A 24,287-nucleotide genomic window follows, 5' to 3' on the forward strand; every position below is an offset into this window, starting at 1 on the left:
GGGGATGAACCCCACTTGGTCGTGATGAATAACTTTTTTAATGCATTGTTGTATTCGATTTGCTAGAATTTTGTTTAGGATTTTTGCATCTGTATTCATCAGAGATACTGGTCTGTAGTTCTCTTGTTTTGTGTTGTCCTTGCCAGGTTTTGGCATTAGGCTAATGTTGGCCTCATAAAATGAGTTAGGGAGTACTGTCTCTTCTTCACTTTTTTGGAAGAGTTTGAGCAGGATTGGTATTAGATCCTCTTTGAAGGTTTGGTAGAATTCACTAGTGAAGCCATCTGGTCCTGGACTTTTGCTTTTGGTAAGGTTTTGGATGACTGATTCAATTTTACTCCTGGTGATCTGTCTGTTTCGATTTTCCAGTTCTTCATGGTTCAGCCTTGGGAGGCTATATATTTCTAAGAACTTGTCCATTTCTTCTAGGCTATTAAATTTGGTGGCATATAGTCCTTCATAGTATTCTTGGATGATCCTTTCTTTGTATTTCTGTGGCATCCATTATACTTCCTCTTTTTCATTTCTGATTTTGTTAATTAGTGTCTTCTCTCTTTTATCTTAGTGAGTCTAGCCAAGGGTTTGTGAATTTTGTTAATGTTTTCAAAGAACCAGCTCTTTGTCACATTAATTTTTTCTATTGTCTTTTTGTTGTCTATGTCATTTAGTTCTGCTCTGATTTTTATTATTTCCTTTCTTCTCCTGACTTTAGGTTTCATTTGTTCTTCTTTTTCTAGTTTTTTAAGGTGTAACGTGAGGTCATTTATTTGGGATTTTTTTGTTTCTTGAGATAGGCCTGTAATGATATAAATTTCCCTCTTAAAACTGCTTTTGCTTCATCCCAAAAATTTTGGTAGGATGTATTTTCATTGTCACTTGTTTCTATGTATCTTTTGATCTCTCTAATTTCTTCTTTGACCCGGTCGTTTTTTAAAAGTATGTTGTTTAATCTCCATGTATTTGTGTTTTTTCCTCCTTTCTTTTTGAAGTTGATATCCAATTTGGAAGCCTTGTGATCAGAGAATATGCTTGGTATGATTTCAATCTTCTTAAATTTGCTGAGGTTAGTTTTACATCCCAGTATATGGTCTATCCTTGAGAATGTTCCATGTACACTAGAAAAAAATGTATAGTCTCATGTTTTAGGATGAAGTGCTCTATATATGTCAATTATATCCATTTCAGCTAACATGTCATTTAGGGCTGCTATTTCATTATTTATTTTCTGTTTGGAGGATCTATCCATAGCTGTCAATGATGTATTTAGCTCCCCTAGTATAATTGTGTTTCGGTCAGTTTCTCCCTTTAGTTCTGTTAGTAGTTGCTTGGTATATTTCCGTGCTCCCTGATTGGGAGCATAAATATTGAAGACTGTTATGTCTTCTTGTTGTATAGTCCCCTTTACCATTATGAAATGTCCATCTTTGTCTCTTGTTATCTTTTTCACCCTGAAGTCTGTTTCATCTGATATCATTATGGCTACACCTGATTTTCTCTGGGTACCATTTGCCATAGTGTCCATTTCCACCCTTTCACTCTGAGGCTGTGCTTGTCCTTGTAGCTGAGATGTGTCTCTTGGAGACAGCATATGGTTGGGTTTAGTTGTTTGATCCAGTCTTATACTCTGTGCCTTTTTATTGGTGAGTTCAGTCCATTGACATTTAAGGTGATTATTGATATGTGAGGATTTCGTATCATTCTATCTTTAGTTTTCTGGTAAGATTGTATCTCCATGGTTTCTTTGTCTTTTTGTTGTTGTCTATTATTTCTGTGTGGTGGTATTCTATGATATTTCCCTCTGTTTCTTCTTTTATTACAGTATATATTTCAGTTCTGGATTTTTTTTGAGTGGTTACCATTAAGTTTATGTAAAAGAAAGTTTGATATTTAGAGTATTCCATTTTCTTCAGCACGCTTACTTTCTCCATTCCCATATTCCGGTTCAGGCCTTTACTCTCCCCCTTTTTATGTGTTGGTTCCCGCAAATTGTCCCTGTTGATAGTGATCGAATAGCCTCCTTTAGTATTTCTTGTAGTGCAGGTTATGTATCAGAAAATTCCCTCAGCTTCTGTATGTCTGGAAAGGTCTTTATTCCTCCTTCATATCTAAAGGATATCTTTGCTGGGTATATTATTCTTGGCTCATAATTTCTCTCTTTCAATAGTTTGAATATTTGGTTTTAGTCCCTCCTGGCTTTTAGAGTTTCTGTTGAGAAATTTGATGATAGTCTAATGGGCTTTCCTTTGTAGGTTACCGTCTTCTTTTCCCTGGCTGCCTTGAGGATTCTTTCTTTGTCGTTGATTTTTGACATCTTCAATACAGTGTGCCTTGGAGAAGGCCTCTTGGGGTTGAAGTAATTAGGTGTTCTTTTTGCTTCTTGGATTCGAGGATCCAGTTCTTTCCACAATTTTGGAAAGTAGTCATTGACAATTTGTTTGAATATACTCTGTTCCATTCTCTCTTTCTTCTCCTGCTGGTATGCCCATTATTCTTATATTGCTCTTTCTGATGCAGTCAGAAAGTTCTTGTAGAGTTCTTTCATTTCTTTTAAGTCTCAAGTCTCTTTCTTCTTCCATCAGTGTCCTTTCCAGGTTTCTATCTTCGATATCACTGATTCTTTCCTCCATCTGCTCAACTCTATTTCCTAAGCTCGCTATTTCATTCTTAATGTCTTCTATTGAGTTCTTAATCTCCAGAAATTCTATTTGGTTCTTTTTTAAAGTTTAAGTCTCTTTGGTAAAGTGCTCATGTTGTTCTTTTATTGTGTTTCTGAGTTCATTAAACTGCCTTTCTGTATTTTTTTTGCATCTCGTTGAGTTTTTTCAAAACTGCAATCTGGAATTCTCTGTCATTTAAGTCACATATTTCCATGTCTTTAACTTCATTTTCTGGAAACTTCACTTTCTTTCTGAGCTGTCTTGTTGCCTGGTTTATTCATGGCGATTAATGATTTATTATTTCTCTTCCTAGACATCTGTCTACGGGAGTGGGTTTTGCAACGGGTTGATAGGAAGAGGTCTTTCTTTTGCTTTCCAGTATGTGTGGGTAGAATGTTTTTTTTTCTCTCCGACTGCAGCCGTGTTTTTGTGTCACACACTGTAGTGTTATGTTTTCTCTGCACTATTCCAGCGTGTCACACTATGGGGGGATTCCATGTAAGGCGGGCTTCTCATCTGTTAACAGTTCACCTCGGTCATAAGGCGCCATGTCCCTGTGGGGATGCAGAGAGCTTTTGAAGTCCCAAAGGTCTTCCTGCACCAGATTCAGATCCCTTGTGTTTCAGCATTTCTGTTTACTCCTGCAGGGATCCGCCCAGATAGATGTTGATAGGGGCGGGGTGAGTTGTGAGAGGTGGCCCAGAGCAATGGTGGTGACTGCCACGATAGCCGGTCCTGCTTCCACAGCTCCCTCCCCTTTGCTGGAACTAGTTGGGCTGCGAATCTGTGTCTGCGGACCACAGTTCTCAGAACTGCAAATATTCTGTTCTTTTGGTCTTACACTGCTACTGTTCCACTTCTAGCACTGGGCAGGTGGGGACCCGGCGAGCTGTGGGAGGGTAGGGAGGGTCGGCTAGTCTCAGTGCCTAAGGCTTCCGTTCTCTGCTCGGCAGTGAGGGCTTAAATCACCGTTTTCAGCCTTCTTCCCTCAGTCTTTGCTCCAAGGTCTCTGCTGTGATCGTTGGGTTCAGCCTTGTTATATGCTGTTCCCTCGGCCCTCTGGGCCATCAGCGGAGCCCTAGCAGTCCGAGTTCTTCCCTCTCCCGCAGCTGCGGTAGTTCTGCCATGCAGTGAGCTCGGAGCACTGAGCTGGGTCTGCGTCCGATGCCCGCACGGCTCCGTCCCGGCACTTCTCCGTTCCCTCCTTCCCTGCTGTTGCAATTTGCCCACCTTTAGGTGAATTCAGTAGTGAGCCTCTTAGTCTTGCTTGTCTGCTGTGCAGGGAGTCCTTTGTGGAGTTATAGCTGTGTAGTTTGTTGTAAATTTCAGTGGATGTTTCCAGTGGCTCGCCTCATGCCGCCATTTTGATGACATCTCTCTGATTTTACTTTTTAAACCTAGCATTTTCCAAGTTTATTCTGTCATCGTACCTTTTTTCTTTCTTTTTTTTCTCGGAACACCTATTAACAGCCCATGCTGTTGATAGGATACATTTTGGAAAAAGTGAATTTAGTAATCAGGTTCAGGTGCTATTGAGTATCTAACTGTTTGGCTTCGTTGAACCACAGCTATCCTTATAATACACATAAGGTCACTAAATAATGCTTACCAGGTTAGAAGTGCTGGGTTGCTTATGTTGCAATAGACAGGATTATGTTTCAGGAGAACTGAGTTTCAGTTGCAGTCCTGCCATTCTTCCATTGTCATGGAAGTATCCATGAGAAAATATTTGTGAAAACAGTTTTGAATACTAAAAATGCTGTCAGTGGAAGGTGGTATTACAACTCTACTAGGAAAATTGTAAAAGTAGTAAATATAGAATGGAAGGTCTAGAGGTTGAGCTCTGCTGTTTTCCTTTTCCATTGAGCATGCTTAGACCCCACAGGTACCTGCCTGAAAACATTTTCAACTCCTGGGCTTCTTAATAATTAAAACGATTCCCAGCTGAATGTCCCTGAATGTCAGTCCGTAGCTCTTATCTTTTGTCAATGTTCCTGTACTTACTTACAGAATCCATTTCCCAGTACAGGATGTAATTTAGCATCATGTAGTTATGGCTGTTGCTGAAGATTAAATACTGTATTGTAATTATGATGCACAATGGAAAAGAAGATTGTTATGATTTAAGGAATGGGCTCTAATTAATAGGTTTCAAGCTCAGCCTTCTCTTACAGTTCAACTTTATTTCCACCTGTAATGTAGTTTCTGTCAGTAGACAATAAGACAGTGATATTGCTTTAACATTAGACACTATGTAAAGGATGATGAATCTCTTGTTACTGTTTTAATACTATTTTTTTCATGTTTTGTTGGTTAGTGTTAGTGGAGACAGTTATGTAACTCATTTCCTTTCTGTGTCTGGAAAATCTTAGGTGGTACTCTCAGTAAGCTTTGTGAAACTTTAGAAAGATTAAAACCATGTTTTCTGTAGTTTTCGGGTAAATATTTCACACAAGGGAGAGTTATACCTCAGTGTTGTGATTATTGGGCTTTTCTGTCTTTGAAATAAAAATACCCATTTGTGATTTTTACTATTTTAGCTGAAAATTTTAGGTCACTTTCCCATCATGAAACTTTAGACAGTATTTTTATGGTTTGTTGGCTAAATACTGTGAATACTCATTATCTAGTTCCACAAAGAGAATCTGGTTTTACGGAAGTCTTTTTCATCATATAAAAAATAGTGTTCCTGGCAATTGAGATAAACGTCATCCTTCATCATAAACTACTCTTTGTTTTACTTGATGTACAGAGGCAGTTGTGACACAAAATTGGCAGAAAATGTTCCATTCCCCCTTCTTCTCAGTCAGGAAGTTCTCACTTTATTCTTAAAATAAATTGTATTTGTGGGGTTTTAAAAACACAATCAGTAACCTAGCCTTGCTATTCACTACAGAAACAATTTTAAAGACAGTGAAAATAGTATTTTATAATTGAATCTGAACATCAGAGTTCCGAAGCTATATCTTCAAAGATAAAATTCAAGAAAATATTTGGTATTCTTTAATTTTTACTATTTTCATTGCAGTACTTCCAGAGAGCATATTAGAATGTAGTATGATTTTTCTTCTTTTTTTGTTATATTGATTCTGATATCTAAATTCTTCGGCTTTCTCTTTAAGGGATATTGCAAACCACATTTAGAACTATACAGATACCAAAATGAATTAAGTCAAAGTCTGTGTTGGTTTTATAGTGAGTAGATTAATAATTATGTTACTGTCTTTTGTCAGAAAGACCACAGTAATGAAAACCATGTTTCACCTTTTACATACATAATTGGATGAGATCACCAGATGCTGATATTAAGAGCACATCAACAGGAAAAGTTGAAAATGGAAGCTGCATGGAAAAATACTAGAACCAATTAACTCTGTCAAAGACCATATGACTAAGTATGGGGGTGCAAAATAGATTCTGACCATGAACTGACCTCAGGTCATTTAGTAATGGAACGATACAGCAAGATGGCCCTTCTTAAAGTTTTTTTAATAGCAGAAAATACCTTAGAAATTGACAAATCTTGTATCTGGATGTTTGAAAACTCATGTTAGGTTACTTTTGATTTTCTCACATTGTATTATAATTTTTCAGACGTACAGAAAAATTGGTAAAATTTTACTATGTATCCACTACCTAGATTCTACCATTAACGTTTTCCTATATTGCTTATTACATAGCTTTCCGTGTATTTATTTTTCTGTCCATCCATCTTTCCATCTCATTGTTTTATACATTTCAAAGTAAGTTGTGCACATCAGTACCTTCAGTCTGGAATGCTACAGCATGCATATCATTAACTAGAGTTCAGTATTTATGCATTTTTTTTCCGAGGTAAAATTACATATAGTGAAATGCACAGATCTTAAGTGTACTATTTAACAAGTTTTGGCATATGCATACGCTTGTGTAACTAAGAACTTTATCAAGATAACATTGTGATCGCTCTGGAAAGTTCCTCATGCCCCTTCAAAGTCGAGTTCTACCCTCACTTCATCCTCAAAGGCAGCCATACTTGGGATATTTTTGCCATAGATTAATTTAGCTTGTTCTAGAACTTCATATGAATAGGATTATGCAGAATGTATTGTTTTTGGGTAAAACATTATGCTTCTTTCACTTAGTATAATGTTTTTGAGATTCATCTATCTTGCTGAATGTATCAGTAGTTTATTCCTTTTCATTGCTGAATAGATCCCATCCTGTGGATATACCATAGCTTATTTATCCATTCTCCTATTGGTGGATACTTGAGTCGTTACCAGTTTGGACCTATTATTGAATAAAGCGACCATGAAAAACTTTTACAAATCTTTTGTGAACATACACTTTTCTTGTGTGTAAATACCTAGGGATAGAATTACTGGGTCATAATGTAGGTTTATGTTTAGTTTTGTAAGAAACTGCAGGACATTTTCCCACAGTATACCATTTCACACACCCACCAAAATGTATGAGCATTCTGGCCATCCACACCAACACCTGGTATTGTTAGTCTTTTTAATTTTAACTATTCTGGTGGATGTTTAATAGTATCTCATTACGCTCATTTTTAATGCTTATTTTAATATGTGCTTACCTAATGACTACTAATATTGAACACCTTTTCATGTGTTCATTGATCACATCTATCTTCCTTTGTGAAATCTGTGTAAATCCCTTGCCCATTTTAAAATTTGAGTATTTATCTTATTAAGTTGAAAGTTCTTTATGTATCCTGGATACTAATCATTTATCAGATATGTTTTGTGAATATTTTCTCCTATTTTGTGCCTAGCCCATTTATTTTTTTAAAAAAAATGATGTATTTTGTGGAGAAGTTTTTCATTTTCATTAATTCTAATTTATCAATAGTTTTTATTACTTTCTGTGCCCTGAGAAACCTTTGTCCACTCCCAATGTCAGATTTCTCATGTATATTTATTATAAATCCATGTATCCATTAAAAATTTTGCTTAGATTTTGAAGCTTTCACCCAATAGTTAGAGCGTCTCACTTATGACCTTATGGTAGCTAAAAGAAATCTAAATATTTCATATATATATATATATATATATATATATATGTATATGTATATGTATGTATGTATGACATTGGGTAAAGAAGGGTCTTTCCAACAAATGGTGCTGAGCAGCTGGCCATCCACATGAAGAGAAATGAAATTGGACCCTAGCCTCACACCACATACAAAAATTAATTCAAAATATGTATATGGGCAGCAGTTGCAGGGTTTTAAAAATGTTTTTCAACACCAAGGATATTTTCTAGTTTTGATGAGGGTATATTTTGAGGATGTGAAGGGATGGCAGAAATGTATTATTCTTAGGCAAGGGAGAAGAAGGTGTAAATTGCTATGGGAAAACCACTAATTCTGACATCCTTCTCTTTTTCCTTCTTCTTTATGCTATTGGCTGTTGCCCACCTTCTCCTTCCACTGTTCTCTCTGACCCAAGGGATCACACTTCCAGGCTTCCTGAGTCTAACATGTTAACAAGGGGTGTCCATCTAGAATTGTTAGAATAGCTGAAATTCTATTTAAATTTTAAAGCCCACTAGAGATTCTGGACAGTGTATGAATTTGCATCATCCCTGAAAGAACTATCAGATTATAAGTGAAGTAGTGATCTAATATTAATAGACCTACTTTCACAGGTGTTCAATTTAACCATTTTTTTCTGTTAGAGCAAGAAGTGATTATTGGTAAAATACTTGAGCCTAAATGCTGACTGTTCTTCAGGTCCATGTCAACAGTTGATTGAGGAGAAACATACCAGAATTTTGAGAGGATATCCAGTAACATTATGGTTGAGTAATTTTGGATATCATATTAAATATTTTAGTTTTGTTTAATTAAAAAAAGAGCTTTCGTAGATTTTTATTTCATTAGAGAAAGATACAAAGAAACAACAATGAAAACAAAAGCAGAACCAAGAATCTTGCCTATACCAGAACCAGACTGAATACTATCAAAGGTGGGATTGAGTGTGTTTTGGGGCTCATCATACAAAGGATCAATAAGCGTGAAGAGTTTTGCAAGGATTGGAAAGTTCAATATGCAGTGCAGAATTAGAGAGTTCTAGTTGCCCAAAATCTCCTACTTAAGGAAATTAAGCAGAAGTCCGGTGTCTACATGGTTCTGATCCTAGTTAGGAGACCTCTGAATTCTCTAAAACAGAGTGATCTTCACAGGACTGTGGAATGAAGAATAATAGTTCATCTAGTGGGAATATTGCTCTTTTTATACTTACCACAAAGTTTTGATATGAAAAACTGTATCCCAGGAGGTACTTTTATTTTTGGCCCTGAAGGCTAAGAATAGCACAGGGCCCTACAACTAGATTTAGAGTAGCCAACTGAGAGAGAGACAGAGAGAGAGAGAGAGAGAGAGAGAGAGATATTGATTGTTAACTCCTTATACGATGAAAAGTTACCTTTGGGATCTGAGAGGTGCACTTCTATTTATTTCAGCCTACTATTTCCTGTAATTTCAACATCCCAATTATGTGTGCTTTTGAACTCTGAGGTAGCAATATTAAAAATAAGTTGAAGGGTCAAGGGTGGTTTGTTGATGAAAATTGGTGACTAGATTTTTATACCCTTTACTTTTATTTTTTGTTACAGAAGAAGCTACTATGGAGGAAACTGGGCCAGTTTTAGCTTTTCAGGACTGTTGTCCTGGCTAAGGGAATACCAGGTAACGTTCTTATCTGATTTTTTAATCTACTAGGGTGTATTTTATGTTACATAATAACACTGCATTGAAGAAAACTCTAAGCTCCATCTGTAATATCGAATTGATACTTCATTTTTATTTACTTGCTAACAAAAATTACGCAGTCACCATTTCAGCTAATATTTTTTGAATGCCTTCAAAATATAGGTATCATTTTAAAATATAAATAGATATGTTGGCTGAAGATAAATCATATATACTTGATACCTTTTTGTAATTTTTCTATATGCCCAAATATAAGACAAGATTTTTTTCCCCCAAAATAGATTTTCAGAAAAAATATTTCACTTCTTATAAGATTTCACATATTACTAGTTGCTCTTTTAGTTATTATGTTTTGAAAATAGACACTCTTTGGGGAAGATACATTCATTTGAAAGGATCTCAGTCATTTATGGTTTTGCATAATTATAGAATTCATGCAACAGAATCAGTGAAAACAGAAAGTAAGGAAAAAAATTTAATAGAAATTTAGTAATTTTTTCTAAAGTTAGAATCTCACTACTACAACTGTCGTATATCATTGTAAAGAAGCTTTTTCTAGCTCATTTAAAGCATTGTAATGTGGGGGTTGGTTATGTCAATGGAATTTACCAATTTTTATGAGACTGATTTAAAAAGCAACTGTCCTAATTTTATATAAGTGGCACATGTGGCTTTAAATGAAATTCCTACCGAGAGCATCATACCATGTAATGACATAATCACAAACTGCCATATCGGAAGAGTTCAGAAAGGAGGATAATATACTCTAGAAAATTGTATTCAGTTAGCTAAAATAATATAGCTAAGACTTACTCAGCACTTCCTATATGCGAAGCACCACACTCAGCATTGTAGTTGTACTGATTAATGGTGTACCTGACTCAAGTGCCTCTGGTGACGACAAAGACATTGACGTTGAAGATATAGTGAAGATTCAGTTTGAATAATATTATTGTATAGAACTGAGAATGTGGAGAAACAAGCAGTATTTGTAAAGTAGCATTTTATGTACTAATTCAAACTATGTATATATCAAGGAAGTAAATGTTATCAGTAGACATTTAAATGTTTTATCTATGTGCCTTAATTATTTCATTTATTTATGTTGATCAAAACCCTTTTTTCAACCTGATCCTGGGGAAATATATGTGAGGGTCACCTGATATTGAGGCATATTTAGTACTTCCGTGAGAAAATTTAGTCTAGATTCTCAGAAAAACAAAAATTCCCCTAGTTGTGTGAATGGAGAACTTTTGGTGACCGAAGGAATTTTTTGAAAAATAAATTTTGGTAGTGGGTTAAATTTATAAAAACAAAATTATTTTTGTAGATGTTTCTTTTATTTTAATGCTTTTTTTTTTGCTTCAGTATCTTGAATCAGTCACCATATCCTTTTCCCCTTCACTCTTTGTCACTGGTGCACAGTTCTTTTTTCAGGCTGGTAACACTATGTTTACACATTCAAAATTTCTGTACTTCACCTCCTCTTCTATTTATGTTTGGATGTTTAATACTATCTAATAACTGTAGTTGATAATAAGAGTTGTCTGCCACTATTTTTCTTCAGTTTAGAACATTGAATTCAGGACAGTGAAACTTTGAAAGATAATTATTGCCCTACTTTATGAAATCAGTACATTTAGAAATTTTCTGAGGTGAATTTACTTAAAACAAAGGATAGGGTAGTTATATTTCACTACTAGTTCTCTGGGTATATATAATACATTTTAAAACATTTTTCTCTGAGAGATGGATATCAAATAGATTAAAAATTGAAATGGATTAAAAATTGATACTTGACATTTGGAAAAGGTATATCTTGACATCTTCAGAAATCCCCTGTATTCAAATATTGCTGTATCATATTTCCTCCATAAAATTTAAGTAGGAATTACTGAGAAATGTAAAGAATCGCTTTCAACACAGTGAGAGTTTACATACGTACTTTATCGTACTTTCTTGTTTTTATTATCTTTCTGAATATAAACTATCCAGGGGTTGATTCTTACGAAGTCCTTAGTGATATTGGGCTGAGTTCTTTTCAAAAATACTTTTACATATAGTCATAATTCGACATGGCTAGTGATCGACCTTCAAAGATCTGAAAATAAGTAGAATGAAGTAATATTGAGCCTGTTTTGATAACAAAGTATAAAAGCTTTATTACTAACAAGTAATATGTAGAACAGATACACTTGATACTCAGCAGATGGAGGGTTAGTTGTCCTAGTTTAGTTGTCCTAGTTTTTAAGCAGTGTCAAAACAGCCACATCCAAATGACTTCATCAAAAAACCACATATCCTGACAGAAATCTGTAAACCAGGGCTAGCTTTTGATGGGATTGATTTTTATACATTGTTTTCCTCTCCTTCCTTTGAAGTTGGCACACTATGCTGGAGTCGCTTCAGTAACTCTGAAGTGATCCTTCTTTCAGTTTTGATGGGATGAAAGGAAAAGCATGAATTTAGAAAGGTATAAATTTTCTCAAAAAAGTAGAAGTTCAGATTGCTCAATTAATTAAAATTTGTCATCTGTGTTTTGTTTAGGAAAACCGTGACATTGTGAATGAAAACCCAGCATGGGAAGAACAGATCCTTGAAAATGAAGAAGCCATTGCTCTTGGCAGGAACGACAAAACCATTCAACATGTAGAAGTGTTTTGTTATGCCAGGTATGAAAAGTATTTATCTATCATAAACTAAGTTAATGTCTTCTTATTCACACTTCTTCAGAAGAAGCCAACAATAAGGATTTATGTGGCATTGATTGTTATAAATCTAATTGATAAGCTAGTTTCCCTATTTAAAAAAGTAACTTTCAGTTTTCTCTGTTTAGATAACAATAACAACAATAATATCTTATATTAATGACTTATAATTTACCAAGCTCTTTTAAGTCCATTATCTTATGTTGATCCTTATAACAATCTTGTACTAAGATAGAGCAGACAGTCGCATTTTTTTTCTTTTTTAAAGAATCCTCAGTAGAACTCAGAAAGATTAATTTGATGAAGGTCACATTGTTTGTTAAATGTCAAAGCCACACCTAAGCAAGAGAGCTAGAGAGTGGTGGAGCCCAATGTTAAAATACAGGGTTTTTAAATCATAGTCCAGTGTTCTTCAAACTCTCCTTAGATAATATTCAAAGTAACAAAATGGAAAATGCACACCACTCTTCTTAGAGAATATTCCGTATAGGTTAATAGAAAATTATAATTTTGAATTAAAAAATCAAGTTGAGTGGTCATCACATTTGGGGACATATTATTGTAAATCCCCAGGAGAGAACAGTGGGAAGTAATGTTTTATGTGTCTTTGACTGAGAGAATTCATGTTTTAAAACATTTGAAATCTTTTTTTTTTTCTCCAAATGATGTGGTAGATAGACTGAATGGCAACAATCACACAGTTCAGTGAATCATTTAAGTAGTTATAGAGTCAAGGAGTTTAGAACATCAGACTGGCAGGCACTTTAATAGTAATTAAAACTTAAAATCCAAGACACTAGAGAGTCTTCAGGATACTCTGTCATCTTACATATCCTTGTGGTACAGTGGTGAGTGTGACCTGAGACTGTAAAAAGTTTGGGAACTTGTGGTTTATTTCTTAATCTATGTTCATATCTTTCAGGTAACTAGCATTTTCTCCCATAATTACACAGTTAATTTTCTGCAAAAGGACAGCCTTTGAAATGTCAGATATAGATTGTAATTTCCATAATGCTAAATGGCATTTTGTTTGAAAAGGTATACCTATCTGACATTGTTTAGAGCCAGTTAGACAGATTTCTAACAGAAGGTGATCTCAACCGAAAAGTCATATACTTTAATGAAGTCAGGAATAAATATTTGGTAACTTTCGTATGTGTCCATGACTACTACTTGACTAGGATATAGTGACAGTCACACTATGGTCCTTTGAGAGGTACTTTTTGATATTTCAAGGCCTTTGATTTCTCTACTCTTTATGACAATTGGGCTTTATGGTTTCTTTTTTTAAAATTAAAGTTTATTGGGGTGACAATTGTTAGTAAAGTTACATAGATTTCAGGTGTACAATTCTGTAATACCTCATCTGTATATCATATCATGTGTTCACCACCCAGAGTCTGTTCTCAGCCATACCACCGCGAATGCGACTGATCTCGTCTGATCTCAGGGTTTACAATACAGTGTTTCCCTGAAAATGAGACTTAGCTGGACAATCAGCTCTAATACGTCTTTTGCAGCAAAAATTAATATAAGATCTGGTATAATATAATATAATATAATATAATATAATATAATACTCGGTCTTATATAATGTAATGTAATATAATATAATATAATATAATACCAGGTCTTATATTAATTTTTGGTCCAAAAGACGCATTAGAGCTGATTGTCCAGCTAGGTCTTATTTTTGGGGAAACACGGTAATAGTTTCTAATGACTGAACTAACACATTTTGAGTGCAAAGGAAATGATCTCATTTTCAATTTCTGATCTCTTCAGTTTCATGTGTGGAACTTCTCAAAGTGATAATGTAAAAAATTGGTGGTAGAAAGTTTGTTTTAAACCAGAGAAGTAGAACTCTGCTGTATGGTCCTCTCATTGCCTGTTAAGGGTGGAGCAAAAGGTGAAATGAGATAATGTGTTTTATTTCTTCATTTACTTGGGAAAAGTAGTTGGTTATTAATGTCACAGTAGACAGGAAGAGCCCTGAGAGCATCCAATGGAGGAATGTACAGAAAATCCACTTGTCTCTAACAAGTTCTTACAAACATGGGTCAACAGGAATAACACTACTTCACTTAGACCCAGCCAGACTGTGGCATCCTTAACCTTTTTGGATCATGGCCACAGACTTGGAATTTTGTGAAAGGGGCTAGAGCTGAAGTAGCTGTTACAAAGATTTACTTCATATGAGAGCATCACTCGGGACCCACTGATTTAAATCAAAAGCCTTCCCTTTAATGCTTATTTCTGACAATCTTGTTTTCTGTTTGTTTTGTTTTGTTTTGTTTTGTTTTTTGTAGCAGAGTAGTTTAAAGCAGCAAATAAGAAAGGGAGATCTGCTTAGAGGCAAGCACACTGAGAACCACACCAAGACCTGGGTTTATAGGCCTGCCTTTATCATTTGACTTGCTCTGTGATATGGTACAAGACATGTCTCCTCTCTGGGTCTCATTAGCAAAACACCGAGGGTTTGGACTAGTTGATCTCAAAAGTCCCTCTGGGTCTGAACCTGCTGCTAGTGTAGGTACTAGCTGAGAAGCTAACAGAGGAGGAGTAGACAGCATCAGCAAGCTGAGAGAAAGTTTTGGGCCATTTAGTGTAGGGGCAAATGGCTTTTATACTGGAGGATCCCTTAATGACATCATTGTATTGTAGCATAGTACACCAGTTAGTTGATGGTCGTAATGCATGCTGTTGTCTTCAGGCAAAAGTTAAATGATGTTCTGTATCCTCCACTTGAAAAAGTAAGGGGATTTGAAATATATTTTCAAAAGATGAATATTTAAAAAATGATTAGAATTAACAGTTTTATCATTTTAAGAGATTAGTTTTGGTTTTCTAGAAAATACCCTCATTTTTCTCTCCAAGTAAAGTTATCACTATGTAGTAGATCGTTGGCTTTCTTGTAGACTACATCATAAAATCTTTTTGAATCCCCTTTTACAGATAATGAAAAATGTGGTACAGATTCCTGAAATTTTTTTGTTTCAGTTGCTTTTTTACAACTGTTACTGATGTTAATGTTATATTTTGTGGACATTGTGTGTGTGTGTGTGTGTGTGTGTTCGTGTTCGTTCTATACAATTTTAACACATGGTTCATATATCTATCCTCACAGTCAACTTACAGAACAAAACAGTCCCATCACCACAAGTTCCCTGCCATTGCTATTTTATAACCCCTCTCATCTCCTTCCTACCCTCCCTCCAATCCCTAACTCCTGGCAACCACTAATATGTTTTCTGGCTCTATAATTTTGTCATTTTGCAAATGTTATGTAAATGGAACTGTACAGCATGTAACCTTTTGCTGTTAGCTTGAGATTAATCCCGGTTGTTGCATGTATCAGTAGTTTGCTCCTTTTTATTGTTGAGTAGTAGTCCATGTTATGGATGTACCACAGTTTGTTCACCCATTGAAGAGCATCTGCGCTGTTTCCAATTTTGTCTGTTATAAATAAAGCTGCTATGCACATTCATTTACAAGATTTTTGTGTGAACATAACTTTTTACTTCTCTGGGATAAATCCCCAACTGTACAATTGCTGCGTCATATGGCAATTGCATGTTTAGTATTAAAAGAAACTGACAAACTGTTCTCTAAAGGAACTGTACCATTTTCTATTCCCACCAGAAATGTATGAGTAATTCAGTTTCTCCACATCTTCATCAGCATTTGGTGTTGTCACTTTTTTATTTTTGCCATTTTGATAGGTGTGGAGTGGTATCACATTACATTTTGAACATCTTTTCATGTGCTTATTGGCCATCCATGTACCCTTTTGGTGAAATGTCTGTTCTTGTCTTTTGCTTACTTTTTAATTAGATGATTTTTTTTTCCTGTGGAGTTTTGAGAGTTCTTCATATATTTTGAATATGTGTCCTTTGTCAGATATGCAGTTTGCAAATATTTTCCCCTGTCTGCAGCTTTTCTTTCAATCCTTTTAAACCAAGTATTTTGCAGAGCAAATATTTTAAATTTTGATGAGGTCCAATTTATCATTTTTATTTCTTTTGTGGATTATGCTGTTGGTATCAAACTTGAGAACTCTTTGCCTAGCTTCAGATCCGGAAGATTTTCTCCTTTTTTTAAAAAACGAGTTTTATGTTTTACATTTAAGTCTATGACCCACTTTAGAGTTAATTTTTGTATAAGGTGTGAGGTTTAGGTCAGTGTTCATTTTTTTTTAACCTAAGGATATCCAGTTGCTTCAGCACCATTTATTGAAAAGGCTGTTTTTCCTCCAATGAATTTGCATCTTTGTCAAAAATCACTTGGCTGTACTTGGATTGGTCTATTTCTGGATTTTTTGTTCTGTTCCATTGATCTTATAGATGCTCCTCAACTTAACGATGGTGTTACACTGTGATAAACCCATTGTAAGTTGAAAATTCGTTTAATACACCTAACCTACCAAACATCATAGCTTAGCCAAGCCTACCTTAAACGTGCTCAGAACACAATATCCAAAAACTACTGGTAACACAGTGCACTGCAGAGTACTGGTTGTTTACCCATGTGATTGAGTACCTGACGGGGCTGTGGTTCGCTGCCCCCGCCCAGCATCTTGAGAAAGTATTGTACTGCATATCGCTAGCCTGGGACAAGATCAAAATTCAAAATTAGAAATATGGTTTCTATTAAATGAATATTGCTTTTACATCATCGTAAAGTCGAAATAATCCTAAATTGAATCATAGTAAGTCAGGGACCATCTGTATGTCTTCTCCCACATCAGTACTACACTGCCATGGTTCCTGCAGCTGTATACTAGGACTTACTACCAGGTAGAATGATTTCTCCAAATTTATTCTTCTTTGTCAAGATTGTTTTAGTTATACTAGAATGTGCCTTTCCACATAAATGTTTTAATAAGCTTGTCTATGTCTAGAAAATGTTGCTGGAATTTTGATAGGAGTTGCATTAAATCTATAGATTAACTTGGGGATTATTGACATCTTTATTATTTTGAGTCTTCCGATCCATCAACAAAGTGTGTGCCTTCATTTATGGAGGTTGTCTTTGATTTCTTTATATTATAGAATGTATAATTTTCAGCATACCAATCCTGTACATGCTTTGTTAATTGTATACCTAAGTATTTTATTTTCTTTGGAGCAATTGCAATTGTAAGTGGTATTGTCTTTTTGATTTGGGTATTCACATGTTCATAATTAGTATCTAGAAATGCAATTGATTTTTATGTGTTGATCTTGTATCCTGAAATCTTGCTGAAATCCCTTATTAGTTCTGGAGATTTTTTTGTAGATTCCTTGAGATTTTTACATAGACAGGCATGTCTTTTGCAAAGAGAAACAGTTTTATGTCTTTCTTTCCATTAGCTTTTATTTTTAGAGTCTATTTTCTATTGAGAGTCATGTGTTTTTCTCTCCATAGCCAAACGCCACAAGTTAATTGTGTTTTCTCCTTACCCTTAGGCTCACTTAATGAGCTTTTTTTTTTTTTTCAGAAGGGAAGTTATTATCACTTCCTGAGGACTTTGTAATTATACACTAATGCTGGGCAATCTTTTAGGGTCTCTCACTTGCTAATTATCTTGTTCTTGCACACTCCTTTCTCAGCATGTGCAAATCTACAATCTGACCAAATGACAAATTATCAGAAGTCCTAAACTTTAATGGTCATTCATGCCAAGAGTTTATTGTTTTTAGTTACATCAAGAAAATAGAAGTCAAACTTCAATCTTTGGTGCACTACATATACCTAATATTGTTTTAAATATTATGATACATTTCAAAAATATAAAGTAAAGACAGCTTTATATTGATCTGAATGCTGAAATATGACTTGTCTTCCCATTTTAGACCAGATGAGTTAGCTTATGTATAGAACTGATGTTTATTAGGCCAAAATCTATGGTTTGATTCTCACATATGCCACTTGATATTTCATCAGGGAAGAATAAAGTATATATTAGGTTGGTGCAAAAGTAATTGTGGTTTTTGCAATTATTTTTAACCTTTTAAACTGCAATTACTTTTGCACCAACCTAATATATTTTGGTCATAAACAATATTATAGCTATAACCAGTAGCCTCCTGATTTTTCATCTTTGATTACAGGGAGGACAGGGAAAGGATATAAGTAATTATATCCTTGCAAACTTATCACTGCTTGGAAAAGACCTGAAAGTACATGAAAAATCAGTAACAGCATGCTCTAACATAAACATATAGAACAGCACATTATTTTTCATCATTGTTGACTTTACTTATTTTCAAAAATAATTCTGATGCTCAACCTAAAGGTTTTAGGGATCTTTTGAATGTTAAATTTATTACTTTTGGTTACTGCAAAATTAAACTAAATATTAAAATATAAATTGTAGTGATTAGTCTATTATCATAGCTTAGTGCAGGTATCACAAAGTCTGTAAAGAATTGTCCAGCTTATTTTGTTATATCAGAGCTTTGTTATACTGAATGCTGCTTGAAGTAAGTGGGATAATTTCCAGTTTGGGCCAGAAATATGTTTGCTATACATACATTGTTTTTCATTAAAACAAACTTTGTAATTATGCAATTTATTTATAGAAAAGAGGTGAAAATGACTAGCATTTATTGGATGTTATCTTTGTGGCACCTGCTGTAACCTGGTACTTTACATATTTTATTTCATTTGATTTCATTTAATTTGCTACAGACATGTACATGATGAGCTGTAGGTATGTTTTACTTATGAATAATCTGAAGATCAAGGGGAGCCAGAAGTAGAAAAGCCAGTGTTTCATTCCATGTCTATCTAACTGAAAAACTTGTGCTGTTTCCATTGTATCATGTTATATTTCAGGCAGCATATAAATGACAAATACATGTGTGCACATAAAAGGAGCTATTGCTCCAAGTGAAAAAAGCAAATAAAGCATTTCCTTTGTGAAGACTATTGTAAAGTAGTCATATCTATAATGGGAAATTAAAGTGCTTACCTCCCAGTGTTAGGAAGATAAGGGATGAACCCAGTATCCTTTAGTTTTCGTGACTGTAGTTTATATGCCATGAGATATTTTTGTAGTTTATATGGGGAAGTAAAGCTACTATTTCTAGTTTTAAATATTCAGCAGACTATGAAAAGGCACAATACATTAATTCACAGTTAAGTCATACAAACCCAATCAGTTGTTGCCTGTTAATTGCATAATGCCATGTAGTTTCTTTAGAGAGGAGAGATTTTATGTTTCTAAAATATTGGCAAGAACTTGTGCCTTTTCTATCCCTGTTTTTGGATAATATGAAACATTTTTCCGTTTTCTGGCATGATAATGTTAAATCAGGATGAAATCTTACTTTTTAGATTTGCAGATGACCCAAGTCTAGTGGATAAATACCAAAATTATCATGTAATTCTGTCATGTGGGGTGTCATGCGGGTCTCTGGTTCTGCTCCCTGCATAAGAACGCAGGACACGGTGAGGCCAAAAAGGAACACCCACAAAGCCATAGATAGGGGAGTCATACCACTATATTCTCACTGGCGGCTGGGTTGGAGACACAGGAAGCAGGAGCTACACGATGTGGAACGTGCCGTCCACGTCTCTCTGCCAACCAACCTCACTTGCTAACTGCAATCCGCTCTTGTTAGCTCAGCCACCATCTTCTTGCTAGCCCCCATTTGTTGCTAGTGTAGCCACAGCAGTTATATTAGTGGCCAGTAGCTCACTGGTTACAACTGATGGCCAACTAGCCACAGCTGATGGCCATCCAATCACAGTTGATGGCCATTTACTACCTGAGCCAGCACCTTTCCACGTGAGGGCGAGAGCCTGGAAACTGCACTCCTTCCTCTGTCCTCACACTCCACCCCTACAGGGTCTCGCCTCACAATCTGCGCAACAAGCGTCTTCCATGAGGGGCCCTGTTTGAGGAGCCTGGAAGTGAATACAATATCCTGGACACAGCCAGGCTCTCTGGGCACAGCCAGGGCTCTCAGGGCACTGCCACTCTCTCTGGGCCTCTCAGGGTACCGTGCTGGAACAACAGCGGCTCACAGTCAAGGTACTTACATATTCTTGATGGCGGCAGGTCAAGACACAAAAGCAAACATCTGCCAGTTCCATTACATGGTGATACGTTCCCAAGCAAACAGTTAAGGGGCCCATTAAATTAGGGATAGAAGGCAATTCCCTGTAGTCCATAGTCATTCGCCAGGGCTGTCCTGGGGGTGCGGGACGACCTTGACCTCACCCTCATCTCCCAGGGAGGACTCAGCAAGCGTATCCTCCTGGGACTACAAGTCCTGCATCCGGGCTGCGTCAGGAAGCACTTCCCAGCCCACAGGGCAACAAGGACCTTTGCTTTCTCCGGCCTCTGCTGGTTGGGGGACCGTCCACGGCTTCCCACCCCTCCACGGGGGTCCAGCTCTCCGGCAGCTGCTCTTCCTGGTCGTCCTGAGACTGAGTGTTCATACGCACAAACTGCTCCACCGCCTTTCAGAGAGCTTTGGCCGGCACCATACCCTGCTTATGAAACTGAGCTTTTATACGTATAAACTGCTCCAGTACATTCTGGAGAGTTTTGGCCGACACCACACCATGCTAGCTGCGCCATGTGTCGTGCAGGGTGTCGTGCGGGGTCTCTGGTCCCACTCCCCACACAAAAACGCAGGATATGGTGAGGCCAAAAAGGAACACCTACGGAGCCATAGGTAGGGGAGTCATACCACTATAGTCTCACTGGCGGCTGGATTCACACGACGTGCGATCTGCTGTCCGCTTTTCTGCCAACTGACCGACTCAACTCTCCTCGACTCTCCTCCCCAGTGCAGCCGCGGCAGTTATATTAGTGGCCAATGGCTCAGTGGTTACAGCTGACGGCCATCTACTACCTGAGCCAGCACCTTTCCACGTGAGGTAGAGAGCCTGGAAACTGCACTGCTGGCTCTGTCCCCACAGAGTTTTTCCTAACATGTGTTCCTTTTTTGTTATTATTAGACAGGAGAGTTTTTACCAAAAGCCCCCAGCACTCTCCCTTATCTCATTGGCTAAAACTAGATAACCTGCTCACTCCAAAAGCAATCACTAGCAAATAGTAAAATTACCATAATTGGTTTTGATCAGCCCCCAGTTCTGGGCACTTTCTGCCTGATATTGGAACAAAATTGCATCTCTTATGTAAGGGAGGAAGAAGGTAATGGTTTTTGAGTAGGCAACCAACAGTATCTGCTGTACACCACCTTATGAAATTTTGTTCTTTGACAAAGGTGACAAGAGGTTGCTATTTCAGCTATATTCTACAGTATGTGTTAGCATTTAAGTGGGTAACAAATAGGGAAATATATCTACCAATATATTTCAGCAATTCAAAATTGATTACAGTGTTGTTTTTATATTACTATTTTCTGGAAAAACACTTTTTGGATAGTGGGAGTTTTGTAACTCTTACAAGTAACCATAAACATTCTTTGCAGGAATCAACAGCTGGCTATGAGTATAACATATACTGTGCAAATCAGATATGACTGTCCTTACAACGAAGTGCATATATTAGAGTAAAAGAATACAATTTCTGCAACAAGCCTACTGCGGGAAAAGGTGCAAATGGTTGAAAAATAAATAGTGAACACCTGTGCTTAATAAAACTAGCTGGTTGGCAATTTTTCATTTGACTTATCTAAAAGGGTGACTTGCAAGGCATTAATAAGACATGTTCACTTTGAGATGTTCTTTTGTTACTGCCTTTGATTGATAAGCAGTACTAGACAATATCACAATTTGTACCGCCAAATTCTCAGAGCTATATATAAATTTTGGCAATTATTGAAAAATGCATTATACAAAGCAGTGGTCACTTGCAGTTAGGCAAAATTATCTCAAAAATATTGTTATACTGCATTGTAAATAGCCTTTGAAATTCAAATTAGCAATATAAATGACATTAAATTTCATTTGTGAAATCTTTTAATATTGGAAATTTTTATAAGAGCTAATACTGCAGATTTTCACCTTCATATATTAAAATCATAGTAGCATTTTAGAAGTCAAAGTTTCCTTTGAGAGATTGTAATCCAGCGACATTAATTTTTAGTTGGCAAATGTGTTTTCATCTTTCCCAAATACTTTAAAATTAATAAAGTTGAGTTATTTCATTCTGAAATTTGCTTCAAAAGGTTGAGTTGCCTTTTTCAAGAATTCTTTTTACCACAATATAAAGTTTTAAATTAGAGGAAAGATAAGTCCTTTTTGATGAACAGAATTTTGCTTACTGAGGAATTAAGTGAAGTTTTTTGAGTTTTATAGTATCTTTATAACTTCTAGTTAGGTAAACTTAACCTTGGCAGAACTCCAAAAATATTATGGTTGTTGTTAATGGAAAGTAAGAACACTACTGTGTTTTTAATGCATATGTTTTCCATAGTGGTCAGGATTTCACCAAATTATGATGTTGAGAATAGTGAACCTTAATAGCTTATGGTTGTTGAACAAATTCACAAAGTATAATTTCTTTTCTTACGCTCAAACTATAAGTATTTTGACTTATGTCTTCCAGATTGTCCTGCACTGGTTAATGTATTTCATTCATTCTACAAAGCCCCCTTTCTCAGAATGCAATAAAGAGCCACTGACTAGATCAATTGCTGTGCTCAATTTTCACAGTGTCATTCTCATGGTCTGTAATAGGAGAAGTTGCCGTATTCTGTCTTATCTGTAAAGTGCAATTAACTATCCTGTCATTTCTTAGTTTAATCTGTAGGCGTGGAATTTTGCTGGAAGTTGTCATCTTAGATCCCTCATGTAATGCTCTTTAGTATATTGGTTTTCAAAATAATCACAGTGAATACAGAGTGTGAACAATTCTGTAGAAAACATGCAAATCACATTTCATATAATTGCTCTTCATTTTTAATATTGCTAATGGCATGGTGCTAGTGTGTGGTTATGTGGCCAAAGAGCTTTCAACATGTGCTCTCAAAAAACTAGGCACACGTGTTTTCAGTTGCCTGTTAACAGTGGGAAGTTTAGCAATATCTTATATTTGATTAATATCTTATGTTTGAGTAACCTTTTAGAGTTTATAGGATACTTTTCATATATGTTAGCTCATTTATCTTACAGCAGCCTCATGAGAGGTAAGGTAGATGGAATGGTCTCTATTTTATAGATAAGGAATCTGAGAGATTGTGACTTGCTTAATATCCACTAAGTAATGGCGTGTAGGGATAGAACTTTCTGACAGGAGTTCCCTAGATCTGAAAAGTATTGTAACATTAATGATGTCAAGCCCTTCTTTCACTACATTTAATTAAAAGTACTAGATTATAACAGTAAATATCATGGCATTTTATTTCCTGACATTTAAAATAAGTTATTTTATTCTTGTATTTTATTTTTTAAAATTAAAGTTTATTGGGGTGACAATTGTTAGTAGTTACATAGATTTCAGGCGTACAATTCTGTAATATATCATCTATATCTCACATTATGTGTTCACCACCCAGAGTCAGTTTTCCTTCCATCACCATATATTTGATCCCCTTCACCCTCTGGTAACCACTAAACTATTGTCTGTGTCTATGAGTTTTTGTTTCTTTCTTTGTTTGTCTTGTTCTTTTCTTGTTTTCAGTTTTATATACCTCATATCCATGAAATCCTATGGTTCTCTACTTTTTCTTCCTGACTTATTTCACTTAGCATTATAATCTCAAGATCCATCTATGTTGTCACAGATGGTCCTATTTCATCTTTTCTTACCGCCAAATAGTATTCCATTGTGTATATATACCACAACTTCTTTATCCACTCATCTATCAAAGGACACTGGTTGTTTCTATGTCTTGACCAACATAAATAAAGCTGCAATGAACATGGAGCACATATATCTTTACAGATAAATGTTTTCAGATTTTTTGGGTAGATACCCAGGAGAGGGATTATTGTTTCATATGGTAATTCTATTCTTACTTTTTTGAGGAACCTCCACACTGCCTTCCATAGCAGCTGCAGCAGTCTGCATTCCCACCAACAGTGTATGAGGGTTCCTTTTTCTCCACAGCCTCTCCAACACTTGTTACTATTTGTCTTGTTGATGATAGCCATTCTGACTGGGGTGAGGTGATATCTCATTGTGGTTTTTATTTGCATTTCTCTGATGATTAATGATGTTGAACATTTTTTCATATGTCTATTGGCCATTTGTATGTTTTCTTTGGAGAAATGTCTCTTCAGATCCTCTGCCCATTTTTT

The 24,287-nt window shown here is 35.9% G+C and overlaps 1 protein-coding gene across 1 annotated transcript in view; it reads left to right on the top strand.

Moving 5' to 3' along the window:
- Positions 1–24,287, top strand: part of CHM (CHM Rab escort protein) — a 183,065-nt gene that overhangs the window by 43,996 nt on the left and 114,782 nt on the right. Inside the window, exons 3-4 of the mRNA XM_033114497.1 lie at positions 9,279–9,351; positions 11,923–12,047. Coding sequence (XP_032970388.1) covers positions 9,279–9,351; positions 11,923–12,047 — 198 coding nt within the window. The remainder of the gene's footprint in view (positions 1–9,278; positions 9,352–11,922; positions 12,048–24,287) is intronic.

This window comes from Rhinolophus ferrumequinum, chromosome X (assembly GCF_004115265.2).
Source record: "Rhinolophus ferrumequinum isolate MPI-CBG mRhiFer1 chromosome X, mRhiFer1_v1.p, whole genome shotgun sequence".
In the NCBI taxonomy this organism is placed as follows: Eukaryota; Metazoa; Chordata; class Mammalia; order Chiroptera; family Rhinolophidae; genus Rhinolophus; species Rhinolophus ferrumequinum.